This window comes from Ptychodera flava, unplaced genomic scaffold, assembly GCF_041260155.1.
Source record: "Ptychodera flava strain L36383 unplaced genomic scaffold, AS_Pfla_20210202 Scaffold_65__1_contigs__length_701920_pilon, whole genome shotgun sequence".
NCBI lineage: Eukaryota > Metazoa > Hemichordata > Enteropneusta > Ptychoderidae > Ptychodera > Ptychodera flava.
Window position 1 is genome coordinate 588,909 of NW_027248387.1, and position 15,891 is coordinate 604,799.

The window sequence follows — 15,891 nt, forward strand, 5'->3', positions numbered from 1 at the left end:
TTTCCTTTGAAATAATGGTTTTTACTATCAAACTGAGTAGTTGCAGGCCAAATTTTGATACAGCAAAGTAGGTAACACTTTTGATAGACCAAGGACGACCCTGCAGGCCACACAGCATCGTACGCAGGGCTAGCGAGAGAGTTGCCGACATCGACGGTTATTTACGAGAAGTGAATAAAAGACTGGCATTTTTGGAAGCGATCGAGTAGCTGAGGGGTAGGCTGGGATACGACTTGGGCCCAAGAATGCTGAATTTCGGCAGTAATTTGGCTTTTTACGTCAAGTCCCAAAATGGATTTGAAGTCACCGACCCTACGTACGGGTCTTTGCAGGGCTGTGGTGAGTGGGGCGATTAGCTGTAGCGGAACACACAGCATCGTACGCAGGGCTAGTACAACATGTGATCATGGAGGTAGTAGGAGACTGAGGTTTCTTGCACGGTCGCGCCAATGAAATGGGAAGCTGAAATTTTCGCTCGTAATTTTGCAAACGAAACCGTAAAGGACCACTCAAAACTTCGTATTTTTTTTTTACATATTTGAAACCCATGAGGAACGTAATTCATTCTCCCCTGCAAAGTATTAAAAGGAGATCGAAACGACATGCATGTCAGACAAAGACCAAACGCATGCAAGATGTCCATCCACATCCACCAATCTCGTAATTTACACCGACAGAACAAAAACAATTTGATCGAGCATGGACGTTCTAACGTAAAATGCATCATTGTCTATCGCATTTTCATGTAAGCCAATACACTCACACGTACGCTCCAGGTTCAATTATAATGTCAATCCAACACGATACTATTTTCGCTGATAGTGAGTGTGCAGCATGAATGGTATGCTGTAGTCGTTAGATAACACTGATCACGTGGTGTGACAAAATAGTTTTACGGAAGTTGTTGATGGAAGTGACGTCAACTTTGCTTCTCCCAACTCTATAAGCTTCCTCAGTTACTTAACTTCGTCGCTAAAAAATTGACTGAAGCATATTTTTAAAGACGACAAAAATTGACTTTGGGGCTGAAAGGCTTAAAATCCACTCTGATCAATTTCATCTGATAGAACATGTCCATAGTCTGACTCTCTTTGCTATCGACTAAAAACTCTACAAGCCATTTAACACTCACCAACAGTTTCAACAGGATGAGCATATTCCGCAACCATGCCAAATGGAGCCTGAAAATGAAACACTCAAAACGGTGAAATATTTATTTTTACTGTTGCATTGTTTACATTTAACAGTCACAGATCACAGTTTCTTGGAAAAATGAATCAACTTATTAAAAGCCATCACAGACTGCTATTATAACAAGATCTGACATTTATAAAATGGAAATAATATTAAAGCCCCACTAGCTGTAATTTATGAAATTTGTTGATCTCAAAATATCTACCTATTCTGTCCTGGTTTTCTCTGCATTCTACCCTCTGAAGGGCTATGGGCCTTTACTGCATTAGGAAACAAACTTTTTTGTGAAAGATTTGACAATTCAAATTTTATTGGTAATTTTGATTTCCCGCCATTTTCAAAAAATTGGTAATATTACAAATGAAACAGAACGTACAATGTCAAAGATGAAAATATTCACCCGTGTGCATAACGTCGGACTACTCTGTGCAGTTTATGTGAAGATTTCAGTGCAGATATCCAGGGGTTTTCTTTTCCGCATGGGGCTGTGATTTAATGAGTGGGCACACATTTAATTGCAGTGTAATCTTTATCATGTTCAAAATTTCATATATAGCCCAAGCAGGTAGTTGATAATAAGTGTATACACACACTTAAATTAGTACACTCTCACAAACTTATTTTAGCTTGAAAGTATCATAAAAGTAATGCTAAAAGATACAGCTAGTTTGGCTTTAAGGATGATAAATACCTTTTAGGCACTTTCAGATTTTTATTTTTTTCTCAATTGAACATGTCCCAAACCCCAATAAAGTATACATTTTCTGAAAGCCCTGATATAGAGCTATCCGACCAAGCACAGTTTTGCTGAACCTTCCAAAAACCGGTTTTCCCGGCCTTATGCAAACACGCTGCAAGATTTCCGGTTGAAATTTCTTCATTGACAAGCCTTGACAATATCCTTTAAAACGGTGTCTGCGATTTTTTCTCGGAGGCTCCATTCAAATTATATGGCGTGATAATTAAATTCCTTGAAAAGCACCTTCGTCCAACAGCTTTAAGAGCGCATTAAAAAATACAAAGGCAATAAAGGAAATCCCAGACACGGATTTTGAGTTCATTATGTTTCCAATTGGACGGTGTGAATTTCAAGCAGCTAGTGTTTGTGAGCGCGAATTGATGAGGTGCCAAAGAAGGGTACTTCATTCACACATTGAATTCGAGAAAAACCCAAAAAACATGTTTTGATACTTCTACGCTACGGCATTTGATAATTAGACGTGCACGAGCCTCAACACGGACATACTTTGTTACCAAGTGATGATGTCGGCCGGGAATGACAGTTGTTCAGAGAAAAAGTCCCAGGAAAATAAAATAAATCGCGGAAAACTACCAATTTTTGGAGCCTTGCGTGTCGACACATCGCCACAGCGAATGGCTTCAGTGGGAAAAACAATGACGTCAGCAGTCATTACTGATAGCGGGCGTGTCCTAAATCATTTGCAGATAACCTTGTTTGCGTTCCCCAGATCACACTCCCCTCACACGCTATATAGACATAAGGTTATAGACATATAGACATTGCAGAACCGTAGACTTGATAGCGTACTATCGCACTAATTGCAAAGTTAAAGGCGGAGCCTCCCTTTAAAAGGCCGCCAACCTATGGCGGCGTTCATTGTGTAAGTGGACACCAAACAGGCAACATGAGGGCACACGCTCCAGAAAATGCCACTTTTTAGTTTTTTCGGACCGCAAAAACGCTGACAGACTGCCAAGCGGTCAGCACGAAGCTGCTGCCGATCGAACCCTGTGGTTATATTCAAATTCTAACGTGACTGGAAGACGTTTTTTTAAGGAAATTCGAGTGTGGTGCTGGGGAATAAATGACCGTTGGCAATTTGAACCGACCGTCAATCAAACGGTTATATAAGCTCTATTTGCAGGATTAGCAAAAGGTGACAAAAGATTGAAATCAGTTTGTGTAATTAATGTAATAGAAATCAAACATCGTACTGGCCATGTGTTTGACTGGAGGAGAACTCCATTAATGTAAGAACTGGGATTGAAAGTGCGGCTTTAATTCTAGGACGCGCCATTGCGCAATAAAATCCTCGAATGGCCTCATTTCTACGTTTGACGCGCCACTAAGGCGCAACATTATATGAATGGGTCGATCACGCAGAGTTCACGTAGTTCATACATTCGCGTAGCTCCCCGAAGGTCATTACCTCAGTCATAGTGTGACATGTAAAACGATTCAGTTACCTATCAACCTTTGCAATTAAATACCCACTACAGCATATATGGTGGTACATAGGAAGCTGGGTAGAAAGGACTGATGTAGGGGCAACGGTGTTTTGGAGCCGTACGCATGTGGCATGGCCGATGAATATAAAACAACGGCATTGGCCGCTGCGTAACTTTGGAAAGCTAGTCGACACTCGGATTTTTAACGCCGGTATAGTTGATGAACCCAGGATGATCGGGCAGTCCCTTAAATTGAAGCGTTTGCAACGTCTACCGTCCATACAAACGAAACGTTGAACACTGCTAGGAAAACGTCCATGATCGTTTTGAAGAGCAACACATTTTAGGTCGAACACATCTCGTTTTCCAGAGTAGCCAGGTCTTTGCATAGAACAACACCGCTGTGTAAAATCCTTTGGCCAGAACCAATGATCGTAAATTTGCTAATACATACGAGTTATGTTTAAAAGTTGATGTATCGATCACTTTATTTAGGTCGTACGGGTTACAGTCTCGTGCTATATCAGTGTATGAGTAGCCTAATTGTCGATGCGTGCAAATCGAGGGCCACTCGCGGAGAAACCCTACCGGTGCGCTAAGCTTTGATCATGATCGTTTCCACAGTCAAAATCACAGTCCTTAGCAATTTGTACAGTTGTTCAAGTCCGACATATCAATAATTCATCACATAAGTTACGTAAACAATTGAATCAAACCAAACGGTTTGCTGTTGCCATTATTGGGCCTGTTGCGTGCGTACAAGGGACAACTTTGCAGTAGGCTTGGTTGGTTACGGGGCGCCCGATCTCCAGTATTCTCCTTTTCTTGACTTGATAGACTATTGTATTTTCTGCAGAAAATTCAAGGTTTTTACATGTGTGATGATGATGGCCCCCGATTTTCTAAAATGGCCCCCTTGGGACAGGAGTTGGGGCCAACAGTGGCCCGTTGTTTTTAAATCCTAGAATGAACAGTGTGTAATTGTTTATCTAACATTGCAAAAAAGACGTCAACCACCGTAAAGCGGCGTGTGCAGGCTCCGACCAACCCTAAGCAAAGAGTGATAAAACGTCGCACTGCTGAGAAATCGTCGTTGACACGATGTCTTGACCACACTAAGAAAAATGACTTGCTCTCTGGTGTAGACTATGTCTGGAACTGTACGAATACTTGTTTATTTGACTAGGCTTCGACAAACATTTAATTACGGTTTATTGTTTACAGACGGAAGTAATCCTGGTGTTTGGAGAAGTCACAGCACGTCATTATGTAAATTAGCTAGTGCGACGCAACGTTGTGTCACTCAAGATGGATAATGAAATAGAAATGCAAATGTGTCCACAATGTTTACAAAGCTCCCCGATTTCATCGCGATAGCCACGTGCATTTGTTTTGATTTTTAAAAATAGTGAATTACACGGAAACCATTCCTTATCTTGAACTGGCGACACATCTCAATTCTGGGTCTTACTTCAAGGCGTATTCTCAGAGAATTTTGAAAATTTGACAGAAAAATGAACAATTTGGTATTTATCATCCTTAAGAAAAGCTGTTGATATACTAAGGATGCCAGGACAGTCTCCCTAACTTTGTAAAAAATATTCTGAACTTAAAGATACCACACAGCCTACCTGAAAGGTGTGATGTATCTTGTGTACATGTTTGTAGATTCTTTTGTGATGGAGAAGACGATGGACAAAGTAATGCCAGTGTCTTCAATCACGGCGCACACAAACACTCTCCATGCTATGTCGTACCTTTAACAAGTAAAAACAGACAATCTATGTCATGGGATGGTGTTTACTGTGTCCGTTTCTGTTGCTACATATGTGTGATGTAGGTTTCAGTTGCGACAGCCATGATATCATCACCAGTGGTTCAATGATCGAGCTACGTTGTTACAATTTTTTTCTGACTGCAACCCCTCCACACGCTGCAGACTTTGCACTCGCACTTGTATGCTCACTATCACACATCGCACACAAACTTTATCGAAGCAATTGTACACCACTTAAACTGGGTGAAAGAGCCTCGGGGACAATTCTGTCCACAAGCAGAGCTATCAGCCCAGGATAGTGGAGTGACAGCAATGATATCATCACCATTAGTGGAGTGACAGCTATGACATTCATCACCATAAGTGGGGTGACAGCAATGATGTCATCACCATAAGTGGAGTGACTGCTATGACATCATAACCATTTAGTGGGGTGACAGCAATGACATCGTCACTATTAATGGATTGACAGTGATGACATCATCACCATTAATGGATTGACAGTGATGACATCATCACCATTATTGGATTGACAGTGATGACATCATCACCATTATTGGATTGACAGCAATGACATCATCACCATTAATGGATTGACAGTGATGACATCATCACCATTATTGGATTGACAATGATGACATCATCACCATTAATAGATTGACAGTGATGACATCATCACCATTATTAGAGTGAAAGTTATACTATCGAGCAGCAAGACTAATGACATCATGAATTATACAGAATTTACAGAGCATGGGACGACCCTGTGCTCTATACACCTTGGTTCATCGGCAAATAGTAACTTTACTCACCATGGGGGCATACTGTCCCAGTCGTAAGGAATTCCAAACATCTCTGTGAAAAAATAAATTCCGAATATCGAAGGTGCTTGAAAGAGAAAGTGGTTAACCATCAATAACTTGAAACACTTCCACTGGTTTTCAAAGGATTCGGGTTTATCCTGCAATAAAAATAAAGAGAAAGGTTATTGAACATCAAAACTCGCCCCAGTTTCTCCACTTTCACCGGTTGTCTGTGTCATTATCACATCCATTGTAGTAATAATATGCAGCTCCATATCACTGTATGAGTTGTTGCAGCCAATAGTTAATGACCTTCTGCATATGCATTTATAAAGACATCGCACACACTGATGTTAGTTTTGGTGAGAAATTCCTTCGACGTGTAGATCAACACTTTCAGAGGGGTCTAAACATACGTACAAGATCTTCAATAAAAATACAATTAACCCTTCGAGCGCTGTACTATTTCCCACCAAAATTTTAGTGCAACATTTTACCAGTTTTTATGAATTTTTTTGTAATCATTTTGATAATTTTGGACCAAACGGACATCACATTTCATTGGCTTCAGTTTTGCTTCAAAATTTTGGCAAAAATATGCAAAAATTTGACCGGGGTTACATTTTATAAAGGTGACAAAAATTGACTTTGGCGCTCAAAGGGTTAAAGAGAGCTGCGGTTGCATGGAGAATATGGCCTGTATGATCAAATCACGTGGTGAAAGGGATTTGCTAGGTAGACCAGCTGTTTGTTATTGCCGGGATATAAAGTCTTTGTATCCTTTGAAAGGTGACTGTCAAGGTAGGAGTGTCGTTTACAAAACAAAAAGGAAAAAGTTCATAACTTCACATCAGCTTTACTGATAACACTTAAGACACATGCTTCACCTATCAGATGCAATGGTTCCATGACAAAACGTAGAAGAACACTACAGAACTATAAGAGTTGATTTGGTCTCTCAACATCTATGTCTCTCTCTCTTCTGTCTCTCTGATTTGATGACGTCTTGCGAACAGGGAAAAAGCTAGTCACACAAAGATGCGAAATGTTGTGTTTTCTGGATATATATACCGTATATATATATATATATATATATATATATATATATATATATATATATATATATATATATATATATATATACATACATACATACCAGTAGAGAGAGAGAGAGAGAGAGAGAGAGAGAGAGAGAGAGAGAGAGAGAGAGAGAGAGAGAGAGAGAGAGGGGGGGAGATTTGTGTAGGCATGTATTAAACTCAATCCAGTCTAAGTTAAATATTACACAGTATATATTCTATGTAAATTTGACATCTTGCTGCAGTTATTTAATTTAGGGTAAATTATGAAGTTACATACCTGTTGTATTTTGTACTTCTGCATGGCTGGGATAAACTGACACACAAACGCTGGCAGACAGATACCAAAGTACAACACCTGAAATTGAACAAACAAAAATACAGAATGATGCCAAAGAAAACTTATAGAGTGTGCAAACATGAATATGGCCAAACTTTGGATGAAGCTGTTGAGAAAATGTTTATTAAACTACCGGTAGTCACATTTTGAAAACAGAAAATGTGAAGAGATGTTGAGTAGGTGTATTGGTGTATTCCTTACATTGCACTATATACGTTTGCCCTGAACTGTATGAGTGCAAAAAGTTCTCCACTACCTAAAGTCAGTACAATGTGTTTGCCAGTTTTATTAACTTCAATCTACATGATGCATCAACAATGTCGAAATGCACTGATGACTAAATATGGCAAATTTCAATAGTTTTCAAATATTCTTTGGATGCCACTTTCCCCACTTGGAGAGCTTGTTTAAAGTCAAACTGGTGTGTTTCATCTGCAGTGTTTTTGTTAAGCACGGTAAGCAGGTAAATGTTACCTGGGTTCCCTGGTCATTTTACAGGTGTTCCCCCTATATCAATACAATAAAATAGGGCAACAGCAGCAATGTTACTGGGGTTCCCAAATCATTTAATAATATTCACCAACCTTAGCAAAAACACTGATCTGTATCAATTGTCTCTGAATAAACTAAGTAAACACAGTGTTGTCTGCCGAGGATGCAAGTGTCTCACCTACGGCTTCCAAATGCAACCAATTTGTTGCACTTGAACAGAACAATGAGCTTTAAAACCCTTTGAGTGCCAGGGTCAAATTTTGTCACTTTTATAAAGTGTACCCCTGTAAGTTATTCACATTTGATTGCCAAAATTTTGATAAAAAGCTGTAGCCAATGAAATGTGATGTCCATTTGGTCCAAAGTTAGCTAAAATATGACATAAAATTTAATTACAATCAGTAAAATGTTGCACTAAGATTTTGGTGGGAAAAATTCCATCACTCAAAAGGTTAACTGATGAGATCTTTTCATGTGTGTGACCTATGAAGTTTGATTCTTCTGGTTGTTGTTGTTGTTTGTATTGTTGTTTATGTTTATATCAGTCATGTTGGGAGAGAGTTGCACTGGGTAAGATAATGATAGCATCCTTTTAGTGTTTCTCAAACAACAACAACAACAACACCAACAACAAGATTTCTGGGTCCCCTGTGATTATACTGCTGCAACATGGATTGCAGTTCACCACATGTGAATGTTACTGTATTGATGATGTCACAACAGTAGCATAGGTACACATCATCATTGTAAATCAATAGATTACACTGACTCTTCATTACATAACATTACTCAATCCAAGCCAGACAGCCTCTTATAAAACTGTTTGTAAAACCATCAGGACAACATCAACATTAAAATAAAGAAATGTTACAAGAGCTTAAAATGCTGCAGCAAGAGTAATCACACGCACCAAGAAATTTCCGCTGATCACCCTAGTTCTCACCCATCTCCATTGGTTACCAGTTCATCTCAGGATTGACTGCAAAATTTTGCCGTCAGCTTTCAAGGTTATTCAAGGTCATTCACAACCAGACTGCTGCGTACATCAGTGATCTATCCAGCCCTGGTATATTCCAACTCATACACTCCGTTCATCCACCAAGAAACTCCAATCTACAACCTATGAAACCATCACCTATGGTAGCAAGGCATTTTCATGCACACCTAAACTACCGGTATATGGAATGCATTACCACTCGACATCAGAGAATCCTCAAACTTGGAAACGTTCAAAAGAAAACTGAAAACGCACATGTTCTCCAGAGCATACAATGTGGTTAAGCCATTTGAGTGTCACAAAGCAAAATACTACTTTTGGACTTTGGTGCTATATAAATTTTGCTGATTATTTCATTGAATTAAGATGAAAACTGCACTAGGGTGCTCCATCTAGAGTGTTTGATATGTTAAAAACAGAACAAAGGCACAACATTTCAGTTTTTCTGGATGAAGTAAGAAAATCATAAAATTGTGATTTTTGAAAAAGAGGCTAAATCAGGATATATTTATTTATTTTAAGGTGCAAAATAACTGGGGTCACTTATAGTGTTGGGTATATTTGGTTACCTGGAACACTCATATTTTACAGTAGTTTGTCTAATGGCCAATTCTTTCATCTGTATCAAAATTACAGTGTTTTATTTATATCAATGTTATTGTTACTTTTCTCCCTCTCTCATCTCTCCCCCCCCTCTCTCTCTCTCCCCCCCTCTCTCTCTCTCTCTCTCTCTCTGCTTGTTGGGGATCCGGCCATCAATATTTATGGCCTAGGTTGGAGGAATTTTATTGGAAACTCTAAAATTTTGGGCGACCCCCTGCCAACCCCCTTTCTGAGTCAGAAATTTTGACTGAACGCTCCCCCCCAACTTCAAAAAGTTAAATACCAAATACGTATATTTGTAAACTTTACAAAAATATCGCACTAGTAAAGACCTTTCAAATCTGTTATGTACCCTGCTAGATTATAATGGCAGGGATGTAGAAAATTGGTTACAGGTGGCAAAAATAAAAGTACAGGCGGTTACAAGTAGTGTGTGTACACATTAAGTTTGTGCAAAATGTCCTGATTTTCCACTAAAACTAAATTTTCACAGCCGGCAAATTTTAGCTGACAGTCGGTTGTTTTTGCTTGCTGCTGGCTATTTTCTACATCCCTGCATGGGTTATCTCATGATGGTTGAAAAACGTGAAATCAACAAAATGAAATTCAAAGTGACAACAAAATACAGATGTAAAAGCTCATGCTATAATCAGTATCCAACCATGCAGTATTGTTTAATTTAAATGAATATTATAGCAGGGTTTTCATTTGGATATCTGACTGGGCAGAATTTGATAGTCCAAGGGGGAGAGCGCGCGACAGGCTGAGAGGGAAAGTGTCACAGGGGGTGACCCCTTGCCTGCATGGAAAATTTTGAGAAATTGATGTGTGCACTGGTGCAGTCTGATGCAATCTCAGAGGTGTTTTTAATTTGCTTTTTTACCAAGTAAAACTGTTATTAGAACACTCTAAGGGGGAGAGCACAAATGAGGGTGTCCCCCCTCGCGTGGAAAATTTTGATAAACACAGATGTGTGCAATGGTGCAATCTGAGAGGTACTTTTAAATTTCTTTCACACCAAAAATTTAGTTAAACCTTCCTTCTTCCTCTCCACATTTTGAGCAACCCCCCTTATAATTTTCAATATTTTGAGTGACCCCTCACATTCCTCCGACCCCCACCCCCCCCCGGCAGTAAAAAATGACTGCTCCCTTAGACTCTATCATTCCAGACGGCTGTTGTCTGATACAATTACAACTCTAATGACTAAAAATATTTTATTTGCATTTTCATAGACGAGTTTTATTCTGAACATTCATGGTGGGGGGGGGGGTCTTCCTACACCAGGGACATGTGTAAAGTTTTCTGACCATGCCGATGCATGCAGAGGGTAAACAGCATGCTGTATGGATTGTATGGAAAAGAATTGGGGGGTGAATAGCAATTGGAATAGCCACCCATACATGACGTTATAACATCAGGTGACACAGGGAGATCAAAGAGTAACCAAAACATTGACTGAACAGTACTAGTCTCCGGGGTATTATACGTCAAAAAAAAACATAAACAATGAAAGAAGTGACTACAATCGTTGTGCACGCCTACATTTTTGCACACGCGAATTTTGATGGCTCTGAATTTGACAATTAGCAAACAGTTACGAAATGGTGAATGACCTCAAAAATATGAACCCAGTCTCATCTTTCGATCGCAACCAGCAATCTCATTTTCTGACCAGATTATTGCAAAAAAATTATGAACCGCAACGTCCTGACTTGTAGATTTGGCGACTTTCATGAGGTAAAACTTACCAAGTCTAACCTAAAACGTATATAATTTTGTCGAAATCTTTAGTCGTCATCGATCGTTGACTAATGATCTACAAAATGCAAAGTCCGAGTCGCTCCAGCTTCTATGGTTAAGTTTGATCTGACGTCAGAACTAGGTATAAGAACTTGAAGGCCTCGTTTTTTATCATAAAAAAACAAGACAATACACCAAGACGCTGTTCACAATAACTGTGTCACCGTGCGGGTCATTTGTATTGATGAACCGACCGTGTTTTGATATGAAACACGGTCCCTCTATCACGGACCGATGCTGCAACTGTGTGAAACCATGGTGAAACATACCTCGTGATAGATGAACGATATCCACGATGCGATGTCAAATTTGCTGTAGTTATCCGTCATACTAGTCCAGTAATATTCCATGGTTGGCCTAAATGGATTGTCGGGCAAATATTCCAGATACTCGGTGGCCAGACGGACAGTGGTTACGATAGTGGCGTTTTCGGCCATGTTGACGCTTCGAAGGACCTATATAGTTACACTGCCAAACACAATCCTATACACCCTCTACCCTAGGCAGCGAGCCAGTGCAGCTTATTACCGGATTATCCAACAGGGAGGCGCCAGACGCCGCACCAGCTGATTACCGCTATGCTGTCCTGCAGATCATCATGTCTCGTCTGGTCCCTGGCCCGTTTTCCCCGGTAGAGGGCGTGGGCGAAAACGTGAAAACGGGTCAGGAAACTAGCAAGGCAAAATCAACATCAAAAATACTGCCCCTAAAATGTCAAGTTTGCCTCACATAAATGTTGATGAATGAGGCAGAAAGCGCTCCATTCAATGAACATGTAGATGCGCCTACATTTGCAGATTAAACCGACATAACTTCACCATCCAATTATCCCAAATTAGTTCCAATCGTGTTATCATTTTCACACTTTGACAGCAATCATTACAGTGATCACAAGCATAAACTGTACATGATCATTAGTCCTGCGTACCGTGCTGTGTGTTTCGGCGTTACACGGCCCCCACCCGTGTAACCACAGGGAATTGAGTAATCTTGTTGTTGTTGTTGTTGTTATTGTTATTGTTGTTGTTGATGGTGATGATGACGATAATAAAAAATATTAAAAAACAATGTGTCATTCCTTGCTGTTGTTTGTCGATGTTGTAGATAATTGTAAAAGAAAACTGTAATCGTGACCAAAAAACGACGTAGGTCGCTCAACATCACTAGGACGGGAGTGACGTTGAGCGACCTACGTCGTTTTTTGGTCACGATTACAGTTTTCTTTTACAATTATCTACAACATCGACAAACAACAGCAAGGAATGACACGTTGTTTTTTAATAATTTTTATTATCGTCATCATCACCATCAACAACAACAATAACAACAACAACAATAACAACAACAACAACAACAACAACAACAAGATTACTCAATTCCCTGTGGTGTATCGCCCGAAACACACAGCACGGTACGCAGGGCTACATGATCTAAGTTGTTGAAAACAGCTGTTTCATTGGATAGTCTGCAGAAAACTGGGTTATGGCAGATTTGATTGATCGGTATGATTAAAACAATACATCGATTTGTTGAAAATATTAAATTTCAAAATATTTTTACAGAGCTTCCGTTAACGCAAATTCTCCGTATTTCACGCATAATTAATTACTCTGAAGTACGCAAAGTAAAATAAATGTCTGCCTAATCCGATACGCATTTGAACACCCCCCCCCCCCCCCGGCAGTCTTTGTAAGGGGAGAACCATTTGATTTCTTGGGGGATATGGAGGATTTTGAGGAAAAAAAAATTGTCACCAGGTGAAATAGAAGGAAAAAAATTGATCCTGTAATGCCTTGAGAAAAAAAATTGTCATAACTGACAGAAGTTGAAAAAAAAATGTCACAAATAACCTGAAATGAGCAAAATTTGGGAACTTTATTCTCATGTATTCTTTGCCGGCCCGCCGCCATAGGCGGCGCAAATGTTTTTACTACAAGCTATTCTTATGTTTTTTCCAGCACTTATACGGTAAGCATATACATGCACTACATAGGTCTGCTTTACACCTCAGTGCACTCGATGTTTTCCTTCCCTTTTCTGACCGAAGAAATATTTCAGGATTTCTGTTGCAATATCTCAATGGCACGGGCAACATCTACAGGGGACTATTTGACTTCTGTAAATTGTGAAAATTTAAAATACAAGACAGGAGTCCATAAACTAGTTTTGAAACCAATATATTATTCTCTCCATATGTTAGATGTTCAAGTTGACAATGAAAATTTGAGGAACAACAAATATAATGAAATACAATGTGCAGTGAGCCTTGTTTCTCTGACAAAAAATGATAACATTTTCCCTGAGAACTTAAAAGGAATGACTGTTTCAAAGGGACAAATGGTCATGACCATTAATTCATTTTTGCCTCATTTAATTTGTCTAAAATCGGGGTTGAATATATGCATGGTCACCCATTCAATCGGTATCTTTCAACATGTCAAACAATATCAGTAGTATCTCGTATCAAACAAATTCATGAAAAAATGGGCGACTTTGTCCCTTTAAAGAAAAGCAGGTATAGTACTGAGCAGGGTTGATTTTGCCAGAAAAGTGTTCAATAATTTAAAGTTGTAAATATACTAGAATTTCCATTTTGTTTTCATTTGTTGCAATTTAAAATGAATATATAGAACCATCCTGTGATATGTGAAACACTGGCTTTCTCATCAAGACACTGATGAATCTCAGTAAAATAACATAAAATATAAAAATGAGTATTTAACTACAGCTATGAAAACTTCTGGTTCCTGGTACTACTATAAAGAAGGAAAGCAAATAGGGGTCAGAAGTACAGCACTCCCCATTCAGCTCCTCAGAGATATTTTACCAGTTACTTCTTGTAGATAAAAATTTAAGTAGTAGCAGAAGTATGGTTGGTAGACATCTTTCATACAAACTGCTAGTTCTTTCTACTTGCACGTACAGCTAGAACAAGTTAATTGTAGGTACAGTTGTGAACCAGTGACGTGGATAGTTATGATCAACGCATTACGATCTTGATGACCAATTAAAAAACGATTGCACTGCTAACTCCATTTGAAAAAAATGATGCAGGTCTGACAGTAGAAAAAAAATTGCTGTCACTCTGAACACGATGGGAACTAATTAGGGATAATTGGATTTTCGCATTTTTTAAATGTCTCAAAAGTGTTAGGTGCCCTATAGCTGAATGTTGCAATATTACAAATTACTCATAACAACAAGTGTGTAACTTAAAAAGAAAAGCATATAAGCTTACATTTGCGGGTTAAAACAATTATCCCAAATTCCAATCGTGTTTCTGACAGGAACAAAATGCTCCCATACCCACTTCCTCCATATCCCTCCCAAGAAATCAAATGGCTCTCCCCTAATAATGACATGTGATCCCACGTTGTTTCCCTCCATTTCGTAGTTTATCTAGGACTAAAAATCATTAATGTTTGCTGATAAAAAAATATTTTGTCCTGCATTCTGTCAATTATGTCGCACCAATTGTTTCCTTCAAGGCTGTACCAAAATACATGTAACATGTTCAATAGTTCGTCGTTATTTCAAAAAATGTTTTTCCCCGTTGCGCCAAATGCATACTTGTAAACCCTGAAGATCTCAACGTCGAATATCAACAAATTAAGCTAATACTAAGCAAACTTAGAAATAATAGTTTAATAGCCGGTCTGCACGCTTCTTTGCAACGATTATCGTGAATTGCAAAGTGGGCCTGTCCCGTGTGAACGTGATTTCAGTACCCAAAACAGGATTAAAACATCGAATCGAAGTTGTCTGAATGAAGATGTCATAATGATCTGATGGTGATAAACCATGGAAGGCCCAAAACTTTGCGAATTGCCTTCAGAGTGGCGATGATAGAGTCCAGACATCAATTATACATCGTCGGAAGTAGTAGTCTAAATAATTAGTAAGAAAGGAATACGTCGTCAGAGAATAGAACAGAAGAGTATTAAATATTGTAAAACTCGTCAAAGAAAAAACAGTGTCACTGCTGTTTATTGAACAGTTTTATTCGTTGACTTTTGAACTAGTTTTCAATATCGCGTATACAGCTATTTTATAGGTACTTACATGTAGTTGTACGTAATGTTGATACATTTTACGCAAATAAAAAAAATGCGTACTGCCTTACGCGGGTTTGAAAATCCTAGAGGAAGGTCTGACCTGTGCTATAGGCTGGTACATATCATTACAGCTCACATATTTCCATGCCATCGACACTGCATCGACTGTATGGCTGTGGGTCCACTCCATAGCTGTTGTGTTTTCGGACGGGTTTCTGACTTTTACGTGCTGGTTTTGACTTTTACGTTATTAAGCGCCGCCAGCACGTAAAATTCAGAAATCCCGTCTGAAAACACCACAGCTATGGACTCACAGCTATCGACTTTACGGTTCGTTGCAGGGCCAGGATAGCCTGACTGATTACGACTTCAACCATACTGGCCATAAGCTAGAAGAATATGGTAGCTTGCATATAGCCAAAAATTAATAAGATATTAGATAAGGTAACGTGACAGATATCGGCTAAAGTCATAGTACGATGGCTCTACTACGCTTCAAATCAAACTATGTAAACACTGAACATCAACTCATTCCGGCGCCCGGCAAAGCCTTGCAGG

General features: G+C 39.2%; 1 protein-coding gene across 1 annotated transcript in view; it reads right to left on the reverse strand.

Moving 5' to 3' along the window:
- LOC139128694 (methylsterol monooxygenase 1-like) overlaps positions 1-11,759 on the reverse strand; it is a 53,110-nt gene extending 41,351 nt beyond the window's left edge. The window contains exons 1-4 of the mRNA XM_070694428.1: positions 11,548-11,759; positions 7,324-7,401; positions 5,974-6,122; positions 5,016-5,141 (exon numbers count right to left, since the gene is read on the reverse strand). Of these exons, the coding sequence (XP_070550529.1) occupies positions 5,016-5,141; positions 5,974-6,122; positions 7,324-7,401; positions 11,548-11,715 (521 nt within the window). The 5' untranslated portion in view covers positions 11,716-11,759. The remainder of the gene's footprint in view (positions 1-5,015; positions 5,142-5,973; positions 6,123-7,323; positions 7,402-11,547) is intronic.
- Between the last annotated feature and the right edge of the window lie 4,132 nt (positions 11,760-15,891).